Genomic DNA, 23,909 nt, shown 5'->3' on the forward strand with positions numbered 1-23,909 from the left:
CTTTACCCTGCATTAGTTATATGAAACACTACTAGTGTATACTGGGAGGGCTGTTGAGTGCAAAGCTTGCAATACTGTGAGGAAATTTACAATGCCCTCAATAAAGGCCTCAAATGAACCATGCTCATATTCCTACACAAACACAGTGTGCAAAACGACAACACCTATTAGTAGCAGAGTTTGGAAACACCACTTAAATACAGATTCATGCACTGCTCTAACCTGCTTAGACATGTCCAGACCTGCCCTCACCTCTGGCCACACTATGGGCCAGGGTTGTATCATACCCTGCAGAGAAACCCACCTTTAACTACTTTAACCACTAATCTTTTTTGACCACACCTGTCTGGCCAGTCAGTCTAGACTTTGCTGCCTGCTCACAGGTGTGGAGTGTAGAGAATCTGCAAAAGAAAACCTCATTAATTAAATAATTGAAGTAAAAAAAAATAACTTTTTATTGTGGATCAAGACAACAGCCCTTCATCTTATGGGATGTGCTTTGTTATTTTTAAATGACATACTTTTAAATGGAAATACATTCATCTTAACTGTAGTAAGTGTTATCAGAATATTTTCTGGAGATTGCACATACTTTTAGGCATAATTGGACATGGTTTTAAAGGGCAACAGTCCTTGAGGGACAAGAAGAAAGTATTAGAAACCCCCTCAAACTGTCCTAAGGGGTGCCCAGAGGGTCCATATTTTCTTTCTGTACCACTGTATGTTGAAAGAAAAGAACTGTGGGATGGTCCCTGAAGACCAGTTTGAGAGCCTTAATTTTAATGAATATTTCAGAGAATATGAGATATTTCTGTAGAGCATCCAGCCCTAGCAGAAGATGGAATTAACACTACTACATTACAGATTTTTGAAGAAAAAGTCTTTTTCATTCTAGGGTTGACCAAACACACAAACAAATGGTCTGTGTCTTTTCTACTATGCTCCTATAAAGCTGGCAAGTCCAGTCATGTTTGTGTTATCTGGGCTTACCATATAATTAAGCCTGAGGCAAAAGCAGAGTGTGTTTGCTACACGTATACAGTGAGATAGGATGGACTGGTCAGACCAGCACATCTTTATCACTGATCAATGCCTCCACTGAAAAGCTAAACGTTAAATAGATTAGTCTGTAATAATAACATTCTTTAACTGTTGGTCTTAATAATACATTAGTCTTCTGCTGGTCACCTTTCGAGTGAACGTGTCAGTGGTGAGCCAGTTCAATCAACCTTTACTGTCTAGTCGAAGTGCTGAGTTCTAGACAGGAGGACAACATTGTAATGTCACAAGAGGCAATCTGTCTTCATATAGACTCAGGCAGTCAAAGTCCTGGCTCTGTCGTTGCGAGGGAGAGGAGAAAGACACCTTCATCGGGGTATGTGTCTTTGTGCGGGCAGAAAGAGACATTTGTTAGCGTATGTGTCCCTGTCCAAGCCGAATAAATCACTGTCTGACTCAGACATATTAACAGAGTATTACTCACCGTCCCACCATTCAGACAAACACCTCAAAACTTTCACCACTGCAAAAGACGAATGGTTTCATGCTAATGGCAGGAAAGAAATGAAAAGAGGGAGACGAGAAATGAAGGAGAGAGGGAGACTCTTGCTAAGCGTCTTGGGGAATTTCCGCGCCAACTAAAAGTAAAGTGTCCTCCAACCTAAGAGTTTCCATGTTTCCATTTATCAGAAGAGCACATGCTGCGCAAAACACATGTGAGAAGTAAGTGCTCTCAGTGCTTTTGCTGAACTTCCAGAGAACGTTTAACACCCAAGATTGGTGTTTCCTCGGCCAGTCATGTTTTGAAGGACATCACTGAAGAGGTTTTATGTGAGAAATACTTCAACCAGTCTTGGCAGTCTTCCAGACATACCTGAATAGCTATAAAGCATTTCTCCTAAGCTCTGCTCCAGTAGAATCAAAACAACCAAACACGCTCACTCCAGATGTGTGTGTGTGTGTGTGTGTGCATTTGCTAGGGTCAGTCGGTTCACACACCTGCTGCCCTAGGGCATGGAAAGGTCCCTAAAACTACAGACTGGACAACACTGCACTGGCATGAAAAGCCCATCCTTCCCCTCACTCACCACCATACAGGATGAGCAGAGATTCAAATGAAAACAACCCAAACGTTCCATAAACCTCTGCTGTTAAAAGACATTTGCTAAAACACTGTTCCTAGTGTGCAGATTTGGGTCCTCAAGTTCTTCTTTCCAGTGAGGCCACCACTGTCTGGATATCTGGGTGACTGGCTTCCAAGCAACAAAAGGTCCTGCAAGTATCTTTCTGTGCATTTACAGACTTATTCATTATAATTTTCAATACTGCTTGTGTCTAAAGATGGCATATTATATGGAGGGGTATTAGTATCTGACCAATGCTGTACTACAGTCTTTTTGTAATAGATGTGTGAACGCGAATATCCTTTAAATTGAAAAGGACCCCTTACATTAAAAGAAGATTTGCAGACTCATCTACACATCTCTATTACTAACATGGTTCTTCATGGAAACTAAAAGTGGTGCTTCTATGGCATCGCTCAAAGAACTTCAACAAAAAAGTTGCTCAGAATCTCTCGAGCTGAATTTCTCAAGAGTTCTCCCCCCTCCTACAGTCATTCCGCTTCAGCTATTCCTGCTCCTATTTCAAAGATATGAGTTTTTTGTTATGCTTTGAAAAGCAGTTATGTATTATAACTGTAATAGAAGAGGTCTGTTGAATTAGGAGTGTTATTTTTCACTTCTCCTATAAAGTCATGCTGCACTGCAAGAGTTGAAGGAGATGCAAAGTAAAGGACGACACTGGGCTGCTTGTACTTGATGCTCCTCAGACAAAGGCATGTATTAGTCCAAATCCTCCCTTGCTGGAAAGAGAGAGGTCAATTTGGTGGGAAACGGGAAAGAGTGTGGGAACAACAATAACAACTTCAAACGTTCCACTGTTTGAATCCACTGGCAAAGGATTGTTTCCATCTTTATAATCATTTATTTTTGTTGATTTTCCAAATGTGCGCCTCATTGAATGGCATCAACAGAAAGTCAGGGCTCCTCTTAAATCCTTCAATCTTAAGCATGAGTTTAGTTCCACTTTGCCTCGTCTATTTAATGACTCTGTGAGTGTGACACTACACCTCTAAACACAGGTCTATGCTACTAATCAGGACAGGGTTTATGACATGGTCATTCTAAATGGGCCATAAAAGTGCCCAGTGCCCATAAGATGGAGCTGAGCAGTAGGGATTGTTTGGTTTGTCACTGGTCATTACTCTATGCCTGTTCACACACGGCTGACAGGGCTGAGAAGAAATTACAGTACAAACTAACAAATATTTCACAGGAAGTAGGAACGTATTTCAATCTTACACATATATACACACACACAGGCAAGACAGAGTGCAGTGGGTTAGGTCTGGGTCATGACACCCATGGCATGTGTGTGGGTGCTTGCTTATAAAAAACACAATACCAGGTCCTGTGAGTAACTCTGTGTAGCGCAGAGATATGACTGGACTGCACCGTCCGTCTAATGGGAACTAACAAGAACACACACATTTACATGTACCATTTCTCAGTGGAAAAGGTGGGCATGCCCTGCTCATTTCACTGTCCACAGAACATCTAAGCATTCTTTTGTATTTGATGGGCCATTTCCATCAGACAATGGATGTCATATTTTAATGTCTGACCTATAACAATAATAACAGCAAACACTAGTAATTATAAGGTGGTGGCATTAATTGTGTACACTGATCAGCCATGGCAATAACACCACTTTTAAGGAACGGACTGTTCACTTGCTGCCTAATATATCCACCCCATGCCTGATGCCACTGTAGATAAAGTTAAGGAATGCTGCTTCATGCATGAAGTGCCATCATCAGCATCATGGTGATGGCTTCTTAAAGGGAGACACTTTAGACTTATAATGTTCTGCATGTCTTGTTTACAAATGAACAAATATGATAATTTAAGTGCATTTACTAGGGATATTGCTAAACTTCTTTTTGATCTGATAACAAATAATACAGTACCAAGGCCAGTGTCTTGATACCAGCACTGATATAAGGGCTTGAGAATGTAAAAAGGGGGATTCCTTTGGGATGTCTACAAAAGGTGCACTGGTGTTTAATGGTGCAGTGGTGGCTCAGAGGGTCAAGGTTTTTGATGACAGGGCAGTTGGTTCAGGTCTTATGTCCACTAAGCCACCACCATTGGGCCCTTGAGCAAGACACTTAACCCTCTCGGCGCCATAGTATGGCTGACCCTGTGCTCTGACCCCAGCTTTAATACATCCCAAGCTGATAATTATGCCAAGAGATAATTGTCACATACATTGATTTAGTGAAGTAAAATAACTCATGATCAGCCATTATAAGCAAATCCATTATGCTGCTGTGCATGCTTGTGTTTAGACATAGTCGTGGACAAAGTACTGTACTTAAGTAAAAGTAGAAACACAAAGTAGAAATGGTGAAAGAAATACTCCTGCAAGTCTTATTTTTATATTTCTACTTGAATAAAAGTACAAATATAGCTGCATGTGAATGTAATTAGGTACTAAAAGTAAAATCCTGTAGATAATGTGTTAAATATTTTGATGAATAATTTCAAGGTCAACTGCAGCCACTCAGGTCCTCTTAGGAAACTGTTCATCAAAATAATACAACACCAGAGCTACAATAACTTCAGTACTTCCAAATGTATTTGGAAAAGCATTTCTACTCAATTAATATTTATAAAGCAGAGATGCATTGTATTTTGTTCATTTCTCAGTACTGTGTGTGTCGATGGCAGAAGGAAAGGTAGTCCCAGCCTTACATATGTATTGTTCATTTTTGGAAAAAGAAGTGTCAGGAATTCTCGATCCGACTATACCTAGTGTTCACAGTGCAGATTCAAATTAGAGTGAGAATAAGAGCGAGGTTGTACACTTTGATGAATGAAGTTGAAGGGACGTTTTCTAAATGTTTGTAAATCCCAAATTTATATTTTATAGTAGTAAGATAGTGTATATTGAATTGGACAACCATACTGTATCTGTACAGTCCATATAAAGCTATGCAGAGTTTAAGGGCAGTTGTTTTAATATGTTCTGAAAAGTAACCGGCCGTAGCACATCGGTCAAACACCACCAGCACATACTGAAGACTTGTATGTTTTAAGCCTTATTCAGACGGGATTAAATTTACATGGGGTTCTCGGGTTATTCCCTCTTTCACGGGGAGATCCTCTGAGAGTTCATTCTCTGTCATCCTCTGAGAAAATTACAGACTGAATTACTCACTGTTTTTCACTAAAGCATTCATCTGATAATTTTAGACGTGTCCGGAGTCACATCTCTGTATTTTTCCAGGCAGATGGCGCCTTACGTCATTAAAAAAGGTTTAGCCGCTGCTGCGTGCTGTATTTAGTCTCTGAGCCTCACATATCAGAGCTCCTCCACTGGATATTGAAAACTTTCCAAATCACTTATGAAAAACTGGAAAATTAAGACAACCCTGGTTTTATCTTTGTCACACGGTTTGCACCGGTGCAGCCCCACCAGCTTTTTAAAAAGACTAGTTTCACTTCAAAAAAGATGCCAAAACACCAGTAAGGACTGCATATCCCAATGTGAGTGTCTGAAGTGTACTTTGAGGCTTTTGGCAATAAGTTCTTTCTTTCCAAAAACAATGCCATTACTGGTGTCTTAGTTCGCCAAAAAAAAACAAACAAACAAAAACAAGCTAAACAGTGGAATCAGTGAGCTGTCTGCTATGGTAACTAGGAGAGCGTGGGCTGGGTTTCAGTGGGTGCGCAGATGCATGTGGAAATGTCTGTTCTAAGTCATGGCCAACTGCCCGAACATCATTGATCATGAACAAACACAAATTCAACATGTCAAATCCAATAAAACATTTCAGAGCGAACACAAATATCTGAGGCAAACCTCAACATTTGCATCTCTTTGCGTTTGTTCATGTTCGTCCGATCTGTGTGCTCTGGCCTTCATGTTTATAACTGCATTTAGGAAGAGGAATGATGGAATGTTGTTGCATATCCATATATATCCATTCTACTTACTCATGCTGATGAGTGTGTCTGCTGACAGTTATTTCCTGGTAGAATAACGTCAATGCCACCACCCAAACAAGGTACCACCCACGCCTAATACGGTCCACTGTAATAACACTAGTAGAATATAATGACCAGTGGCTTAGTGCTAGTAAACAGAGGATTTGGAAAGCTGCTCATATCAACGTTCCTACAGTCTATTATAGACAACGGCTGCACTCTTAAACTCTGTAATAATCATGATCTCTGTAATAAAACAGGCTGCACTTAATAATTACAAGTGGACTAGGATATAACTGCCTGCCAAAAGACAAAGTCTTTGGGGAAAAAAAAGAAATAGGAAAGGCAAAGAGCTTCTAATCTCGAGTGGAAATAACTGCCCTATCTTCTAAAGAACCCAGGCCTGCAATCTGTAGCATCTCTGGCTTCCTCTTAAAAGAAAACAAAACAACAGAAAAACATGCTGTGTCATGCTTGTGGTGGTGTAAGCAGAGATTGCAACATAATGATTATGCTATCATTTCAGTCTCCTCTGACAGGATCTGACTGAAAGTGGTGTGTGCGCATGTGTGTGTGACCCTTCTCTGAATTGGCCGGTCAAAATACAGGGTGTGAACGTGACAGATCCTATCAGAGAGCAGGAGATCCAGCCATCAGAACATCAGCAGCAGTGCAGTCTGAGCCATGCAGTCTTACCTTATCCTCCAGTCTGATCAGCCTGGCTCCAACTGTGTGGAACTCCTTGTCTACACCTTTTTCTGTGCAAAAACAAGAATGTATATTGAGGAAATGAAAATATTTTTTCAAGATACAGTGAAAGTAAAGTGTCTGTGTCCGTCCTAAAGCCATCAGTGTGCCGATCTATAATTCCAAGCCTATGATGATGTAGGAACATCAGCTGGATGACTATGCTGGCTTGCATATGCAGCACTTTCTTTAACTACAGTATATGCTAGTGCATGCATAATAGGTCCTGGGAGGCCTGTCCTTCACAAAATGCTCTGAAAACTATATTACTTTCAAAGTAATGGGTGTTGTAACAGATTGACTAATGTGTACCTGGCAGAAACAATCCTGGCTTTCCCAGTGTGTGATCCAACCTGGGGGGGAAAAACAGCAGGAAATGAATGGAACATGCAATGAGCATTTCAGAATTCCACCCCAGTTCCCCCTAAGTTGCACAACAAGACACGGTGTAGAAAGATGGAGGGTGGAGGAGGAGACAAAGCTATAGCTTTATTGGATGCTGTTGTTGTCTCACCGTCTCTGGAGCTCTTTAATGCGGACCATCATGTTGAGGTGGCCCTGGGAATACTGCTCTATCACGTCTCGCACGTCGTACGGTTTCCTTGCTTGCTGCGGAGGCCAAAGAGAGAAACCACGGATAAAAGCTATTGTCACCAGTGCAGAGCGTTTCTGCATCCCCCTGGGCTTCCACTTCCATGCTTTGTTACTGAGACGGAGCGTTTATTCAACATGCTACCTCAACAAGAAATTTCATTCAAGAACATTTAATTGTATGTAAAGCTATAAATAGCTTTACACTACATTTCTCTCTGTTCAGGTTCCAATATGTAATCACAGATCTTTAGGTTCCTGCCTGCCTACAAATCCCCTGTGTAAATTACAGAAATAGTGCAGACCTCTTTCTGTTATTTTGCTTTTGAGCTGTGGAACTCAATTTCACATTCAGTAGGTAGATGAACTCAGTGTACACTTTTAAGAAGCTTTTAAAGATAAGATAAAGATAAAATAGACCTTTACCAGCAGTAAGTTAAAAATTATTCATTAGCAAAATGTACAACTTTCAGCTGCTTGCAATACAACAGTCATACCAATCATACAGCTAAACACAGCTAATATAACAAGTTAACTATCTGTAGATCCAACACCGAATGGCAATTTTAGACTACTGCAGTCTCGAATTATTTAACCCCTTCATGACAAGCATCTTCAGTGCATAGTAGAGCACCCTTTTACTGTTATGACCTGCTGTAAATGTGATGCATAGCCAGACATCAGTTTTTGGCAGTGTTCCTGATTAATCTTAGCCCATTCTTCATAAGCAATAGCCTCCATCAAAACATACCTCAAAGTCCACCAAGGCTTGGTTTCAAAATAAGTTCTGGAAGGTTCTGGAGTGGTCGTCACAGTCGCCTGACTTGAACCCCATAGAAAATCTTTGGTGGGATTTAAAGAAGAAGGTTGCAGCACGCAAACACAGGAGTATTAGTGAACTGAAGACCATTGCCCATGAGAAATAGGCTAAGATTCCTCAGGAATGCTGCCAGAAGCTGGTGTATGGCTATGCATCACATTTGCAGCAGGTCATGAAAGCAAAAGGGTACTGAAGACTCCCACTATTTTCTGTTCACCTCTAAGCACAGACTGTTCATAAATGATCGAAGTGATCTAAATTCCTTCTTGCTCATGGCTATCATTGCAGTCTTGACAAGGGAGGTAAGCTGAGCTTTTAACTGTACAGAAAGGTTACAGAACCAAGCCTGAATCCCTGAAAGCTCTCCAGAACACAAACATGAGTTTCTCGCTGATCTTATACACTCTTTGCAAGAAATATAGCTTCTACTGTAGTCTAGAGAAAGAAAACCTCTCAAGTGGGCTCTCCAGATCACATTATGAATCATTTCTTTTTAGTCTTATCATCTGTATTCATCTTTTTAAAAGGTCTATATCACAGTCTCAGTTTATTTTAGTTAATAGTCCTCACATTCATTTTGACCTAAATAACCACCCCTCCCCTCACCCCTTTCAACTTTACCTGAAATTTCTTCCTGGCTACAAAATACTGCATCCTTCTTATGACTTTGATTGCAGATTTGTGCGCATGGGAGAGTCTGAAAAAATGCAGACAAACAAACAAGATGTTGAAAATAATACACTGAGAGGCACTCCTGCCCTAAGTGTGGATCATGAAATACATTTAGAGGCATTTATTGAATAAAATGAGGACATGGTTAACTTGTATGCAACACAACACAGTTGAATTAGGTCAATGTCAAGTATATGCCCGCATATCAAGAGAATATGCCTGTGTGTGTGTGTGTGTGTGTGTGTGTGTTTAATATGAATTTGCATGTGTTTAGCAGAAAATGTTTGTTGCTTTGGTTGTAAATCGATGTGCCATCCCTTAAAACCCCACATTTACAACTAACTGTTTAAGAAATTAAATCATTTTAATGCCCTACTTTTAATGTTATGAAAAGAAGGGATTTGCTTGGTTTCAGGCGACTTAGAGTAGATAATATTGTTATCAGTAATGCAGAGCTGTAAGATAGCAGGATCCCCCTCATGTCTGCCTCACAACATCTGACCTTTGGAATTATCTCTGACTTCAAAGTGCTGCTTCATCCTCAGCTCAGTGCTATACACACGGGCCTAAAGCATGCTGACTATAACCTTTACCAGAGAGAACTAAAGAGAAGAGAAATAGAGAGAGACAGAGAGTAAGAAATGAGGATAAGAGAAATGAACAGAAAAGAAGAGACGAGAAATGAATAAGAAATAAGAAAATAAGAAAAATAAAGAGAAATATAAATTAGAGAAGAGAATTGAAGAGACGAGAAAAGAAAAGAACAGGAAAGAAGAAAAGAGAAATAAAGAGAAATGCTCTGTTGGGGAAGAAAAATGTCAGAGGTTAAAAGGAAGGTGTCACATCCTACTGATAGCGAGCAAACAAAACGTACGTCACAAATGTCTGGCCCTGAGGAATGCTGGCTCCCTCGACACACACACACACACACACACACTCATAAACACACTTATTTCAAAAACCTCCTTATGCCGAAACACAACATTTTTGTTCCTTGTTAAACATTTCTAATCTGCAGAAGAGAGGCCACATGTTGGTGCCTTTGAGGCCGGCCCTTTCTAGATAAGCCTCACTCAGAGCTGTCACTGAGATGTGCTTCATACAGCATAAATCACTTCCCTCTATACAGGCCTTTGTGAGGCTCCAGCAGGAGACTGTGTTGTTTTGACTGCTGCTCTCCCCTCGTCTTCAGCCCGGACCCTCTGTGGCGTCAGCAGCGGAGAGAGGACGTCTTAATTAGAGCAGGGGACAGAGCAACAAAAGCGCCCAGCCGACTGACACACACAGTAAAGCACACACATCAAAGGGAACATCATGCACGCTCTGCCCTCCCCCCCTACTCCCTCTCAGTCCCCCCCTTTATCTGCCGCTCGCTGTCTTTCTCCCTCTCATTCTGTCAATGAGGTACAGTACGTCAATGAATGCATGCAGCATGAAAACATCCGGAGCTTTTTCATTAAAAAAAACTGTGTATGTGTGTGTGTGTTTGGGAATCTGAGAAGAGAACATTATTGGCAAAGAGAACACATGCTCTCAAACCGAAAAACATGTGCAGTCAAATCAAAAGTCTGCGTCCTCCTGTCTAGTTGCACACATACATATTGTCAAAAACCAGAATCCACTGAATAGACCTGTCTGCCCGACCAAATTCTTCACGACAGGAAAAAAAAAACTTCTGTACTTCACTCATGTCTCCTCAACACCTCATTGCTTCACCCCCTAGCTCTGTCTTCTTGGCTAGATAAATCAGGTAAGCGCTCTTACCGTATGTACAACAAGAAATGTTCTAATACTGGAAGTAATTTTGCAAAATGGAGATAACTATTTCATGCAAAGGGGATATTACATGCAAAGTTATAGATAAAGACAGTCCTTACATAAAGGATGGAGTAGATTGATCTTCATCACTTACATGCTATACTGGTCAGCTGCAGCTAATGATGCCGATGTCTAACACAGGCAGTGACTGATAAACTCATGGGAGCTCGCTGAGGCTCATTTATGCTCACGTTAAAAATGGATGCGGATACGAACAGAGCGTTCAATTTGTCCGTATTTGTGCATGTTCTATGAAAGCTTATGGATGCGGAAGGTACGCAGAGGCACCACTGGAAATGGTGGGAGCAGCAATAGTGAGAAACAATCGCTTTCATATGGACACGGCGATGAAGAGCCTGTAGAAAAAAATAGTTGAACTTTTTTAAAAGCGTGACAGACAGTACATGATGTTGACAGAGATTACATGTTTGCAGACTTCCAGTAAAAGAAACATGTGTCTAACATAGGTCTCTGCTTGTGAACTCCTTGTGTATGTGTTGTATGTGTTTCACGATCCTTACAGCTTGGCATTAAGCATGGAGTCCTCTTGACTGAGCGCAGCTTAACACCCTCACACAAGTCCCGCATTGTGCTCCAGAGCCTCTCTATGATTTAGAGTGAGAAGGTTGTTGTCTTGTACTGAATGCGAGGCTTAGGACCGCCTGTGTGTGTATGCTGTACTTCACTAAGTCAGCTGTGGAGACCTTTAGAAAGCACAAACGCACACACACACACACAAACACACACATCAAGCCAGAAGCTCTCAGCAGGGACTGTGTCTTATTAACTAGCTCCAGGTTATTGCAGGCAGAACTCCTGCATTGTCATTGTGGATTCCTCAAGAAAATTTTAAATCAACCTGGGGGGTAAGATGGGGGAGGGTGGGCATCTAGAACTTGTACCAAGTTACAGACACTTAATACATCAGGCAAACTTCCTTCAGTGCAGGAAATCTGAAAGTTATTTTCCAGCATATTAAATCTTAATCAGCTTCTTACCAAGAAATGTATTGTCAGACTCATTCAGGTGTTATTATTTTGCCTGCTAATGCAAATAAGGAGCAGTAAAGCAGTAAACACACTGTAAAGCCTGTGTATGAATTTATGCTAATGGATTTAGCATAGATTAGAACTATGTTTAAAGAATCTGACCCAATATGTTTAATGACATCTATTTTAAGTAAATATTTTTTTTTTCTTTTGGCTTGTAGTGCTAAACTGGTATGATGCACTCCTAAAAAAGGGTTCTTTGAGCAGTGTCACAGAAGAACCTAGAGACATATGTGTGAAGAACCTTTTAAAAGGTCTAAAGAAATAAAGATGTAAAAAGGTTCCTTACCAAATTAAAAGTTTGTCACACTCTTCACACAGATTTTTACTAAAATACTTCTTTATGGAATACAGCATGTGTATTTTTAAGAGTGTGTGGAAAGCCTTTAATTTAATGATTTGCCACACCAGATTTAGTTCTTGAAGCCTTTAGGAATATCTGAGTGGGAGAATCTGGTCAATATCATTAGAGCTGCAATATAATCACACCTCAGCAAACAAAATGTTACATTATTGCTGTGAAAAGGAAAACCTTTTTCTCTTTTTGTTTTGTTCTATATTTTACATACAGCTTCCATAGTTTCAGTTCGTATTGTGCTGGACTAAAAGACAGAGAATGTATCTGGCCTTAGCTTTCAGAGAGTAGATTGCAGTCATAATGTGGCAAATATAATGCAGCAAAATAACAAAACGTCGCTCTGGAGTTCTCTGCTTCTTCTACTATATCTTTCTCTGTTCTCGAACTATATCGTCTCTCTCACTCCCTGTTTCTTTCAGTCCAGATCTCCCTAATGTTGGCCCCTAAAGAGTTCCCCTCCCACTTTTTGTCTGCCTCTTAGTCAGACCCTCAGACAGACATACTCATTACTACTTGTGTGAGGACAAAGAATTGACCCAAATCTTAAACTAACTGTCACAGAGTTGCAATGGCAACTCTCCTGTGTTCAATGCTGAGGATTGCCCTGACAGGAACCTATAACCTAAAGAATAAATGTTTAGATTCTGCTGATCAGGTGTATGCTAAAGGCATCAGAGATGTTCCTCAGTTCCGTAGCGGCTGCCGGATCATTAGGAAATTACTGCCCCGTTTTCAAAGGTTGTCTGATGAGCACATTGATCTGCAAGCTTTGTCTATCTAACAGGAAAAGGAAATGGCCTGAGCCCCTCTAAGGCAAAAACAATCATGTAATCAACTTCAAAGCACTTCAAAGAGGCAGGAGGCCCATGCGAGGGTTGGGAACTAACAGCCAAATGGGAGGATACCACAGAACGAGGTGTAAATTACATTTACATCGAGAAAAAAAACAAAAACAAAATAGATCTGTTTAGTGATAAACCATGTTCACACCCACCGACAATGCAAAAGAATGAGCGAGAGAGAAAGGCGAAGGAAGACAGTAAATAAAGATTGATAGACAGACAGACAGATGGATATATATATATATATATATATATATATATATATATATATATATATATATATATATATATATAGATAGATAGATAGACAGTCAGACTGACAGACAGACAGATATAAAGGCATAAAAATGAGATAAATAACTCTGAATGCCAGTACTGCACATATAATGCTTATATATAGATGGATAGAGACAGAGAGGGTGAGAGAGTGAGATGGAGAGAAAGAGAAAAAGACAGAGACAAAGGGGGGGACGAGTAGCAATTGAGGGATAGCACAGTGACCTGGGTGCAATGCAGAGGCAGGGTTTATGATTCATGCTCTTAATAGGATTGTTGGCTGTTTAGTAGGATTAGGAATGTTAAAGAAAGAATCTATTTATTGCTGCCTATCAGGGGGTCCTTCAAGTACCTACACTGGCTCCGTTGTGGGTTTTTTCTGCTTTTCTTTTTTAGACTAATTTCTGGGATTACCCCCTCGAGGTGAGACAGTTGCTGTGCCCTGAAATGCCTCAGCTTGGGGACTGATATTAGGATTAAACTGTCTGCTGTTTGATGCTCTGAGGTAATGCTAGCACATGAGAGCAAAGTGCATAAATGGAAGCAACCACAGCATCCACAGGGTCCCAAACAGAAGCTGTTCAGCCTGGCTTAACACTTTCCCTGGTGTGAAGGGGGCGGGGGACTGTGACCTTTCAGAGACCAAGTTAAGGTCTTTCTTTTTCAGGATATGGCATTACAAAACACAGTCATCTCTCAAAGAAGTTATTCTTTTGTCGGATTTTGCTAAAATGGGAAGTGGTGGGAGAGACGTTAAAGCCCCTGCCACTAATTAGTGCTTTTTCTTCTGAGCATTGCTTTGTTCTCCATAGTCTCCCCTTGACTGCCTCCTGTTCAGGACAGTTGAAAGTCGGGCCATCGAGACCACCAGCTGTTCCTCAAGAAAAATGTATGCTGTAGTTCAAGGAGAAGCAGAGAAATAAAGCATAGTTGTATGTGTTTATTGTATAAAACCCTACTTTTTATTATGAACACAAAACCCAAGTAAGTATGATTTAAAGCCAGTTACTATAAGGTACTCATACTGGTATTGTCAAGTGTTAATGCTAGATTCCATGCTCAGCTATGTCATGAATTCTTGGTACAAGTGGTAACTTCAGAACTAGCCATTTTTTAACCAAAACTAACTAGATCTACTGTGGTTCTAGCAATGCCTATACTTCAGTAAGCCAAACACAAGGACGTAGCTTTTTTCTCAGCTAGGAAAAATGAGTCACCTTGTATTTACAACAATATTACAGCAGTTAGGAACTTCACAGCGAGCAAGAATGTGGTTCAAATGACCAAAGATAATCATCTTGATCTTATTTCATTGGAAGATTAAATAAATCCTCTTCTCATTTTCCATAAACAAATCTTTTCATTGTTTAATGTAAGACTGTGAAAGAGGAAGGTCTTTACCATCATTTCAGAGAAAAAAAGCAAGGGATAAACGAACCAATGGCTTGATTAGTCATATATCAAAGAGAAAATCACTGCAGCACAGTCTACACTCATATATGATCTGAGTGCATTACCTCAGTATATATTTGAGATTTTTTGAACAAACCTTTTATAAATATTTAAGTGAGCCCCCAGTTATTTGTTCATAGCATATAAACACATATATGTATTCATAAAAGCACATGAAAAACAATAAGGTGAAATATTCTGTTCAAAGGATCAAGAAATGATCAACAACTAATGTTCCAGTATATGCTGAATTTCACATGCAATTCCATATGTAACCGTCTTGACTTGTTACATGTATGACATGTAAGACAAACCTCAGGATGTGAGTGGGGCCTGGCTATAAGCTAACTGGGCTACAATCTCATCAGTTTGCTAACAGAAAATTGCAGTGAAAAGACACAATCATAGGACAGCAACACTATTTTTTGTCACAGTGTTAAAACTATATTATAACATGCAGCAAATAAAAGCCAATAAATGCTGAACCTATCACTTCCTTTTCATCAAGCCCTCAAGTTTCATTCTTATGCAAAATAACAGAACTGTAAATAAAGCTTACAACATCTGAGCATTTTTCCTACCCTAAACAAAGTCACAGGTGAGTGAAAATCTTCGAATAGTCCCCCATGTTAATAAAACACAAATATATACAAAATAGAAATAAAGATTATATACACATTAACTTACACTATACCTACACTATACATATACAATACATACACTATACATATACCATACCTACACTATACATATAATATACATATACTATACCTACACTATACATATACAATACATACACTATACATATACTATACATATACTGTACATACACTTTACCTACACTATACATATACTATATCTACACTATACATATACAATACATACACTATACATATACTATACCTACACTATACATATACTGTACATACACTTTACCTACACTATACATACTATACCTACACTATACATATACTATACATATACTATACATATACTATACCTACACTATACATATACAATACATACACTATACATATACCATACCTACACTATACATATAATATACATATACTATACCTACACTATACATATACAATACATACACTATACATATACTATACATATACTGTACATACACTTTACCTACACTATACATATACTATATCTACACTATACATATACAATACATACACTATACATATACTATACCTACACTATACATATACTGTACATACACTTTACCTACACTATACATACTATACCTACACTATACATATACTATACATATACTATACATATACTATACCTACACTATACATATACAATACATACACTATACATATACAATACATACACTATACATATACTATACATATACTGTACATACACTTTACATACACTATACCTACACTATACATATACTATACCTACACTATACATATACAATACATACACTATACATATACTATACCTACACTATACATATACTATACATATACTGTACATACACTTTACATATACTATACCTACACTATACATATACAATACATACACTATACATATACTATACCTACACTATACATATACTGTACATACGCTTTACAGACACTAAACATATACAATAGCTACACTATACATACACTATACATAGACTAGACATAGACTACATACACTATACATATACTATACACTATACACTATATATGTACATTATGATGCTGTTTAAAATGTACAGGTTAATATATATGTGAAAAGTTTGCATGACTATTTACATAAAGACACTGGATAAGGTGTTAATTCAAGTGTGGTCTGAGTGGAGAAAAGTCTATGGTGGGTGCAGGGTGACTGAGAACAGGTCCCAGTTTCAGTAAGTAAGTAAGTCCAAGATCCAGAGTGTGTTTGTATTGGGTGGAGGTGTGATGAGAAAAACAATTTCAAATAATCAAGAAATGTACATTTTGGCACATTTAATTTCATGAATTCTATATTTTTAAATGGTTGTGACAACCCTATCTCAGAATGATGAAAAGCTAAAGTTGTTCTGAGTAAACTTCCCTTAAGGTTTAAGAATCAGACTGTCTGTGTGAGTTTATTCAGAGGCTGTTATTTCAAAGGAGAAACAGCAAGTACTGCTAGTGGCTATGTAGTATGCACTGTTTTTGTGTTTGCATGCATGTGTGTGTGTGTGTGTGTGTGTGTGTTTGTGTGTGTGTCTTACTCCAAGACTGATGTATTTTCGGTGTGTGTGTGACATACGACCATGAAAAGAAAACAGGGAAAGGAAAGCAGCCTGGCTTGGCCTGCGCTTGGCAGCAGCACAGCAAAAGAGAAAGGACAAGCAGAAGAAGGAAAATAACTGATGACAGTGAGAGCTTATCCTCTCCCTCAGGCCCTGAAGGTGTGAGAGGCCCTGCTGCTATCCATCATGCACACACATACACACATGCACACACAAAACAGAGTAAGTCATCCATCTTTTTCATAAGTATTTCTGCATAATAAATCAGCAGTCATCACATTAATTTACAACAAAGTGCATCATGTGTATATTAACCTGTGTGTGCACTATATATAAGTCCAAATGTTTGTGGACACCACTCCTAATGAAAACAGTCAGTTACATATTTTAAGTTGTGCAACTACCGTGCAAATGCACACACACAGCTTGTCTAGTGCCTGTAGAGAAGTACTGCCAATAGAATAGGACTCTCTGGTGCAGATAAACATGAACTTGTTGGCACCATGCCCAATGCCAGCATGGGCTAGAGGGTTTGAGCACTGAGCTGTGGAGCAGTGGATCCAATGCTTTTGAGATGAGTTGAGAAGTTGGGGATGAGGTGGGGTGGTGACCATCATCCAGACCCTACTAACGCTCTGTGCTGAATGCAATCAATTCCTCACAGCAGTTCTCCAAAATCCAACAGAGTTAGTCCAACAAAAGCAGGATAAGCTCTCGATACCCTTGATTTTGGAAAAAATCATGAATGAGCAGGTGTCCCAATACTTTTGTCCATATGGTCGTCAGGGTCAGACAAAACCTTGTTTTGCCCGTTTTACTTTTTCATTTAATTTGAATCTGGCCGTTGTTCTTTACTTTGATGTTCAAGTTTCATGACTGGACCAATATAAATGCTCCAAAATTACTTGGAATAAAACCTTTTACATTGACTTCCATTCTCTTGTAACGCTGCCATTTTGGAGATACAAGGTTTTAACAATGTGTGTGTGTATGAGCATGCATGTACACATATACACACACACACAGTGTCTGTGCACATGTGCCGATGGAGTGATTTGGCTGTCCTCTCACTGGTTCCTACTCCACATAGTAGTAAGTAAACAATGAGGGATCCATTTCTGGCACTGATAGGCACTGACTGCTGAAACAATACTGGCATCGGGATGGAGTATAATTCCGTTTACACTGGAGCAGATGCAGGGAGGTGCACAGCTGGCCTTGTCTTGTGGTTCAGAGGATACAATTACAGGTAAGCAATACCCATCGGGGCCTCAGCCAAAGTGCCAAAGTTGGAGAACACGTTTCATATATTTGCCATTTGGAAGTCAGAGAGGGAATGAATATTATTCAGACAGCCGAGAAAACAGACCTCTGTTCTCGCTCTCTCGCTCTCTCTTACACACACACACACACACACACACACACACAGAAAAGTGATCTTATTCTCTCTGAGTCACACTGAACACATTATACACCCTCATAAATATACCAGCTTTATTTGCACCCAAACACATGTGGCTAACCTTGGTCATTGTCCTGAACTTTTTTACTGTCTGTTTGTTGCTTAAGCACGTCAGCATTCAACAGAGAATCAGTCAAAAGAAATTGACAGCTGCTGTGTGTTGGAAACGTCTGAAAGTGAGTTTAGGCTAAAGCAGTGAGTGTCCTTGAAAATGAAAGCACTTTGACTGTCCTTTATATGTTGTGGAATAGATGAACTGCAGACCTGCTCAATCATCACAAACTACAGACTGCAAGTTAACTTTATGCTATGCATGTTTGGCCTTCAAGAACATCTGCCATATTTTCTCAGCTCTCAGTACTGCTGCATTATCACAAAGTGAGATCCTCAAAATCGACCTGCCTGTTCCACACGTACAGCAGCATTGTGGAAGAACTGTTTTTTTTTTTGCTCCTGGGCTCCCCCTACAGTTGGAGAGTGTAATTCCTTTTTACACCACTGCTGTAAATACAAACCACACTATTTGAACCCCCCCTGTGTGGACAACTGTACATGTGCATTTGTTGACAAGCTGGGAGAGAACCGGCATCAAAATGATTCTGAAGCTGTTATTTTAAGGCATGATTGCCACATAAAGTTGCTTTAATGTAGGCCGCACACAAATACACTATCATAATTCAAGATGAAACAAGCAGTTGTTCATCAAACGAAATTCTAGCTTGTCACCAGCAATGCATACCAGACTCTGTGGAATTTTGAGATTTAGCTTATTGCTCAGTCCAATAAGTTTCCTACAGCTTCAGACTAATTGCTAGCTAGTGCGTTCTCAGTTGCATTTAGAATTAGAGTGAATTGGCTTGTTAGTTTGTTGTTTAGTGCATGTTCCTTATAACATGGTTTTAAGGTTATGCTTAATTTCTTAATAAATTGTCATTCAATTACTTTTTAAATAAAATTACGTTTTATTTTGAGGATGATGGTTAAAAAGTGTCCTGTGCTCCGTTGCCAGCAACCTGTCCAGTGTTGCCAGTTTGGCAAATTTAAGGCAACTTGCTATAAAATATTTGTTTAGATAGTTTAGACATTATATGCAAATATTTAATAATTGCAGCACTAAACTAAACACTAGTTAAACAAATTCTACTAAATAGCCTCCTCATGTTCTGGCAAATTTATAGTCTCAAAATGACTGCCCAATCACAATTACAGAAAACCGCCAAGACAATAGTCACTTGCTGAGTGATCACTGAGTGATGTCACTTTAGATGTGCTCAATGTATTAGCACTGGCATAGAAATATGGACCTTTTGTGCTGTGTTCTGATACTCACTACAATGAGTGATGCACTCTTAGTGTCTATCCAGTGTTAAATCTTTATTCTGGTTTCTTCAGAGAAGAAGTTAGTTTTACACATTTTTACAGTAGCTTTGGCTGTGTTTGAGTCAGATATGGTAAAAACCTTCTGCAGCTCTTCCCAAGGTCAGGCTCGGCAGCAGCTCATGTTATCTAAACTGTATGCCTGTATTATTTATACAAAGATCACAAAGATCAGATCGGTATCAGCTGATACTCAGCATTAAGAGACTGATCAGATCGGGGGCCAAAATAAACTGATCAGGACATCCCTATTTACATATGATCTTCTCACTGATAAAACAAAACAATGCTTATTCGTAGCCTATCTTACTAGATTAGACAAGCCTTACACAAAGTTGAAAAAAACCTGTTCACCTTAATACACCCTAAAACTATTGAAGGCTGTTGAGATGGACTTTTGTTAACTAAACAAAAAAAAAATACACTCGGCTTATCCTAACAGTGTGACATTTCACACACATACAAGAAATGAATGACACATTCTCTACTCATATTTTGACAATAATTAAGCTGTGCACTTTAATTTCTCATTAGGTTGAATGGCACTTTTTTCTAATCGAACCTGGCAACAGCTTCTAGGAAAAATGCATTTATGAGTAGAGCATGGGGAGGTCAATTAGACCCCAACACAGTCACATGTTTATGAGCAGTTAGACCACAAAATACAGAAACGGTGACGTCTCCTTGCAGAGGTCAAAGAGCCTTGTTGATGCATGTTCTCACCATTTGTTGAGGTTAGTGTGTGTGCATGCATGCGTGCACACTTACAAGGCCACAAACATCTCAGCTCCCTATCATGGTCATATGTCTGAACTCAAGGTCAGCAGTTCTGTTTGTGTTGGGCTCGGAGACTGGACAGAGAAAGATCACAGTCTACGGAAAAGTATAGAGGGAGGGGAGGGGCGAGAGAAAGATGATCCAAAAGTTTTCTGTAGGCAACGAGAATGGATTTGAGAAAATGACCTCTTTAGTGTTCTACTGTGACCTCAGCAAAAAGGCGCCTGAGTCGCAGTGCATTATGGTCTGACCCTGTGAACTCATAACTGCTGGCTAAGTATTTTTGGTATGATCACATGTAAATCTTTTACATTTACAGCCAGTAAAGGAAAGCCAAACCAGACAGCCCTGTATACATAGTAATTACCTGATAGTTCTCCCAACTTAAGCCTGTATCAGCAATCAATCTCAATTTGTGAGAACACCCTTCTGACAGTTGTTTTTGTCTGGCTGCTGAGAGGGACCGCCAAGAATAGCCGATGTCTTTAACTGACTGGCTGACTCCCCATTGTTGAAAACGTGCAAACTAGAGAGGTTCAGGGGGCGTCAAGCTATGAAGGCGGCACCAATTTGTTTGCTGTGGCTGTAACAAAGGATAAAGTGAAAGCAGTAAAAAGGGGCCAGTGTTCTCCCACTAATCACTTAATCATACATAGCTGGTCCTATAACTGGATCACATTTAAGAATGACATTGTTCTAGCTAGATTTGTTTGTGTTAAAAATTTACAATGTGTCGCCAGCTAACACTGTTGTGAGATGACCATGATCTACTTACTTCAAACTAGAGTTCTCCACAGAATTTAAGCCATTAGCCTTGAGTAGCTAATCTAGGCTTTCCTAGGACAGAATACCCCAAATAAACACAAAAGTATTCAAGAGTATGAAGTAAAAAATAACACTGATAATAGCACCACTACGGTCAGAAAAAAGGGTAACTTAAAGGTGGCATATTATGAAAAACGCACTTTTTCAGTGCATGTGGACATACATTTAGGTGTCTGGAGAGCATACCAACCCACAAATTGTGTAATAACTGAAGACAACCCAGCCAGGTGTTTGTAGGCCATCTAGGTCTAAAAACAAAGCATCCAACACGCTATTCAGATTTGCCTGAGCTTCCTACGTCACAAGTCGTTGTCATTACCCATGTGAGTAGCCTTACCAGCTACTATTTTTGGTACTACTTAGCTGTCAGAAACCTAGTCTGCAGATAGGAGAACATTGAATCAATCATGAGTGTCTATCAAACCTGATTTGAGTAGCTAGAAAGCTAAGGACAGAAAGGCAGGTACAGAAGACTACAGCTAAGTGCGAGACAGAGCGAGAATGAGAGATTGAGAAAGACGTGAACTCAAGGTGAAGTAAACGTTAGCTTGTCAGTACAGAAAGGCACAAATGAGAATAAAGTAAAGTCTAAGAATAACCAGTAGTAATGAAATGGGTGGAATGGGCATTGGCTCATTATCATTAAAATAAACTAGCCATTCTGAACAGGGCTACTTAGATAGGGAAAAAGAGTGATGTTGGTGCTTGGTCCTAGTGGTATTTTGACTAAAGCGGGTCACAGACATTTGCCAATTCACAACCTCTCTGTTTTTAACTAGGCCTTGAGCCCTAAAGCAGCTTTAGGGAAAGGGTCACCACTCCAGTGACAAGCAGGGTACAACCCTAGTGAAGTGTAAAATTATAGAAGAGAAAAAAAAAAGTAAACGGACAGAGCTTGCGCCAGATCACAAGAGGAAATGTTGTCCAACTAGAGGACAGTCCTATTCAGCTTGTAAGAGCACCACACACTGGACACAGTAGCCTGTTAGACCACAAGACAACAACAAAATGCACACAAAAAACTACTTTCTAGGAATAACTAAAATGTGACGTGCACATTAGAACCAAATTACACTCACAAGATGGACAAGCAGGCCAATCATGAGGAAAAAGTTATGCATGTGTGTTTCTGAATAAATGAGTGAGTGAGAGAGAATGTGTGTGTGTGTGTTTGTATGTGTGAGAGTGAGCAAGAGAGAGAGTGAGCATAAGAGAGAGAGAGAGAGTGTACTACATAACTAGTGTGTGAGAAAGGGGGGGGAAACAGGACAAAGGCTGTGGGAGAGCAGTGGATGCACTGAGGCAGTGAAAGAGCACAGTTATGAGAGCAGTTCTGTAGTTATGAGCATGGGCTCCCATTAGGCCCTGCATGGGAACAGGGTTAGAATCCATAATTGGATGGACGTGGAGGGCTGAAAGATGGAGGCATGGGCGCAGGAGGTCCAAGCAAATTGTGGAGGAGGGAAACAGAGGGGCTTTGACGGAGGAGAGCGTGACGATGTAATAGAATCATTTCGCTATGCAGAGGGGTGACAAGCTCTGATGGATAGATGGGAGGGGTGCCGGGGGGAACACTAAAGTGTTTTTGCAGGACAGAGAGGAGGGAAGGTGTGTGGAGGTGTGTAGAGAAAAGCGTGTATGGGTTTGTTTCAAAGAGCATGTCCGAGCTAAGCCGTAACAGGCTAAACCGGGGAGAAGTAAAGTCAGTCTGCTTTTGATATTCTACACTCTTGCAAACGGTCAGCTCTGGTTTCAGATGTCTTCACCTGAGACGGACGCTGGTGTGACTGTGAGGCGAGGAGGTGAGATAGGAGTGAGGCCGGCGGCTGCTCGGCCTCTTTAGGAGCAGATGTATTTCACTCTGCTTTTTGTAATCACTAAAAGACATAAATAGTGGGAATGTAAACCCAGATCGGGGCTAATGAAGACTGGGGTGATCATTCATGCTATGTGTTCAGTACAGGGGTTTGTGAGGTGTCTTATGTAAAGAAGCTTTCATGAGGAGAGCAATGGCTCTCTTGGAGAGTTAGTTGGGACATTATATCTCTCTCTCGACAGTTTTATCCTTCTGCTGGGAGAGCGGGAAAGAGAGAGAGAGAAACTGAAAGAGAAAGAGAGAGCATGCATGTGTGTGTGAGAGAGAAAGGGAGAGAGAAAAGAGTGTGTAAGGGAAAAAAGGAGAGCGAGAGAGAGCTAGAAAGCGGGAGAGAGTGCAGAAGACAGTGCAAAAGAGAGGAAGTGTGTGTGAGTGAGACAAAGGAAAAGAAATGAAAGGGAGAAAAAGAGAGAGAGTGCACGACAGAGAGAGGAAAACAGTGTGTGAAAAGAGGGAAAAAGAGGGAGAAAGAGAGAGAGGGAGACAGCAGTAGAGAAAGACAGAGAGAGAGAATAAAAGAGATACTGTGGATAGATAGATAGATATAGAACTAGAGAGAGATAAAAAGGAAGGTGAGAGAGAGAGAATGTGTGAGAGAAAGACATGAGTGTATGAGAAAGTGAGAGCAACAAAGAAAGAAAGAAATAAAACAGACCGCAAATAGAGAGAGATATA

General features: G+C 39.9%; 1 protein-coding gene across 1 annotated transcript in view; it reads right to left on the bottom strand.

Annotated features, from left to right (window-relative positions):
* The window catches only part of kcnq1.2 (potassium voltage-gated channel, KQT-like subfamily, member 1.2), a 141,431-nt gene that overhangs the window by 48,845 nt on the left and 68,677 nt on the right, over positions 1-23,909 (bottom strand). Inside the window, exons 15-18 of the mRNA XM_072673773.1 lie at positions 8,833-8,908; positions 7,315-7,409; positions 7,113-7,153; positions 6,750-6,811 (exon numbers count right to left, since the gene is read on the bottom strand). Coding sequence (XP_072529874.1) covers positions 6,750-6,811; positions 7,113-7,153; positions 7,315-7,409; positions 8,833-8,908 — 274 coding nt within the window. The remainder of the gene's footprint in view (positions 1-6,749; positions 6,812-7,112; positions 7,154-7,314; positions 7,410-8,832; positions 8,909-23,909) is intronic.

This window comes from Salminus brasiliensis, chromosome 2 (assembly GCF_030463535.1).
Source record: "Salminus brasiliensis chromosome 2, fSalBra1.hap2, whole genome shotgun sequence".
Classification (NCBI taxonomy): Eukaryota; Metazoa; Chordata; class Actinopteri; order Characiformes; family Bryconidae; genus Salminus; species Salminus brasiliensis.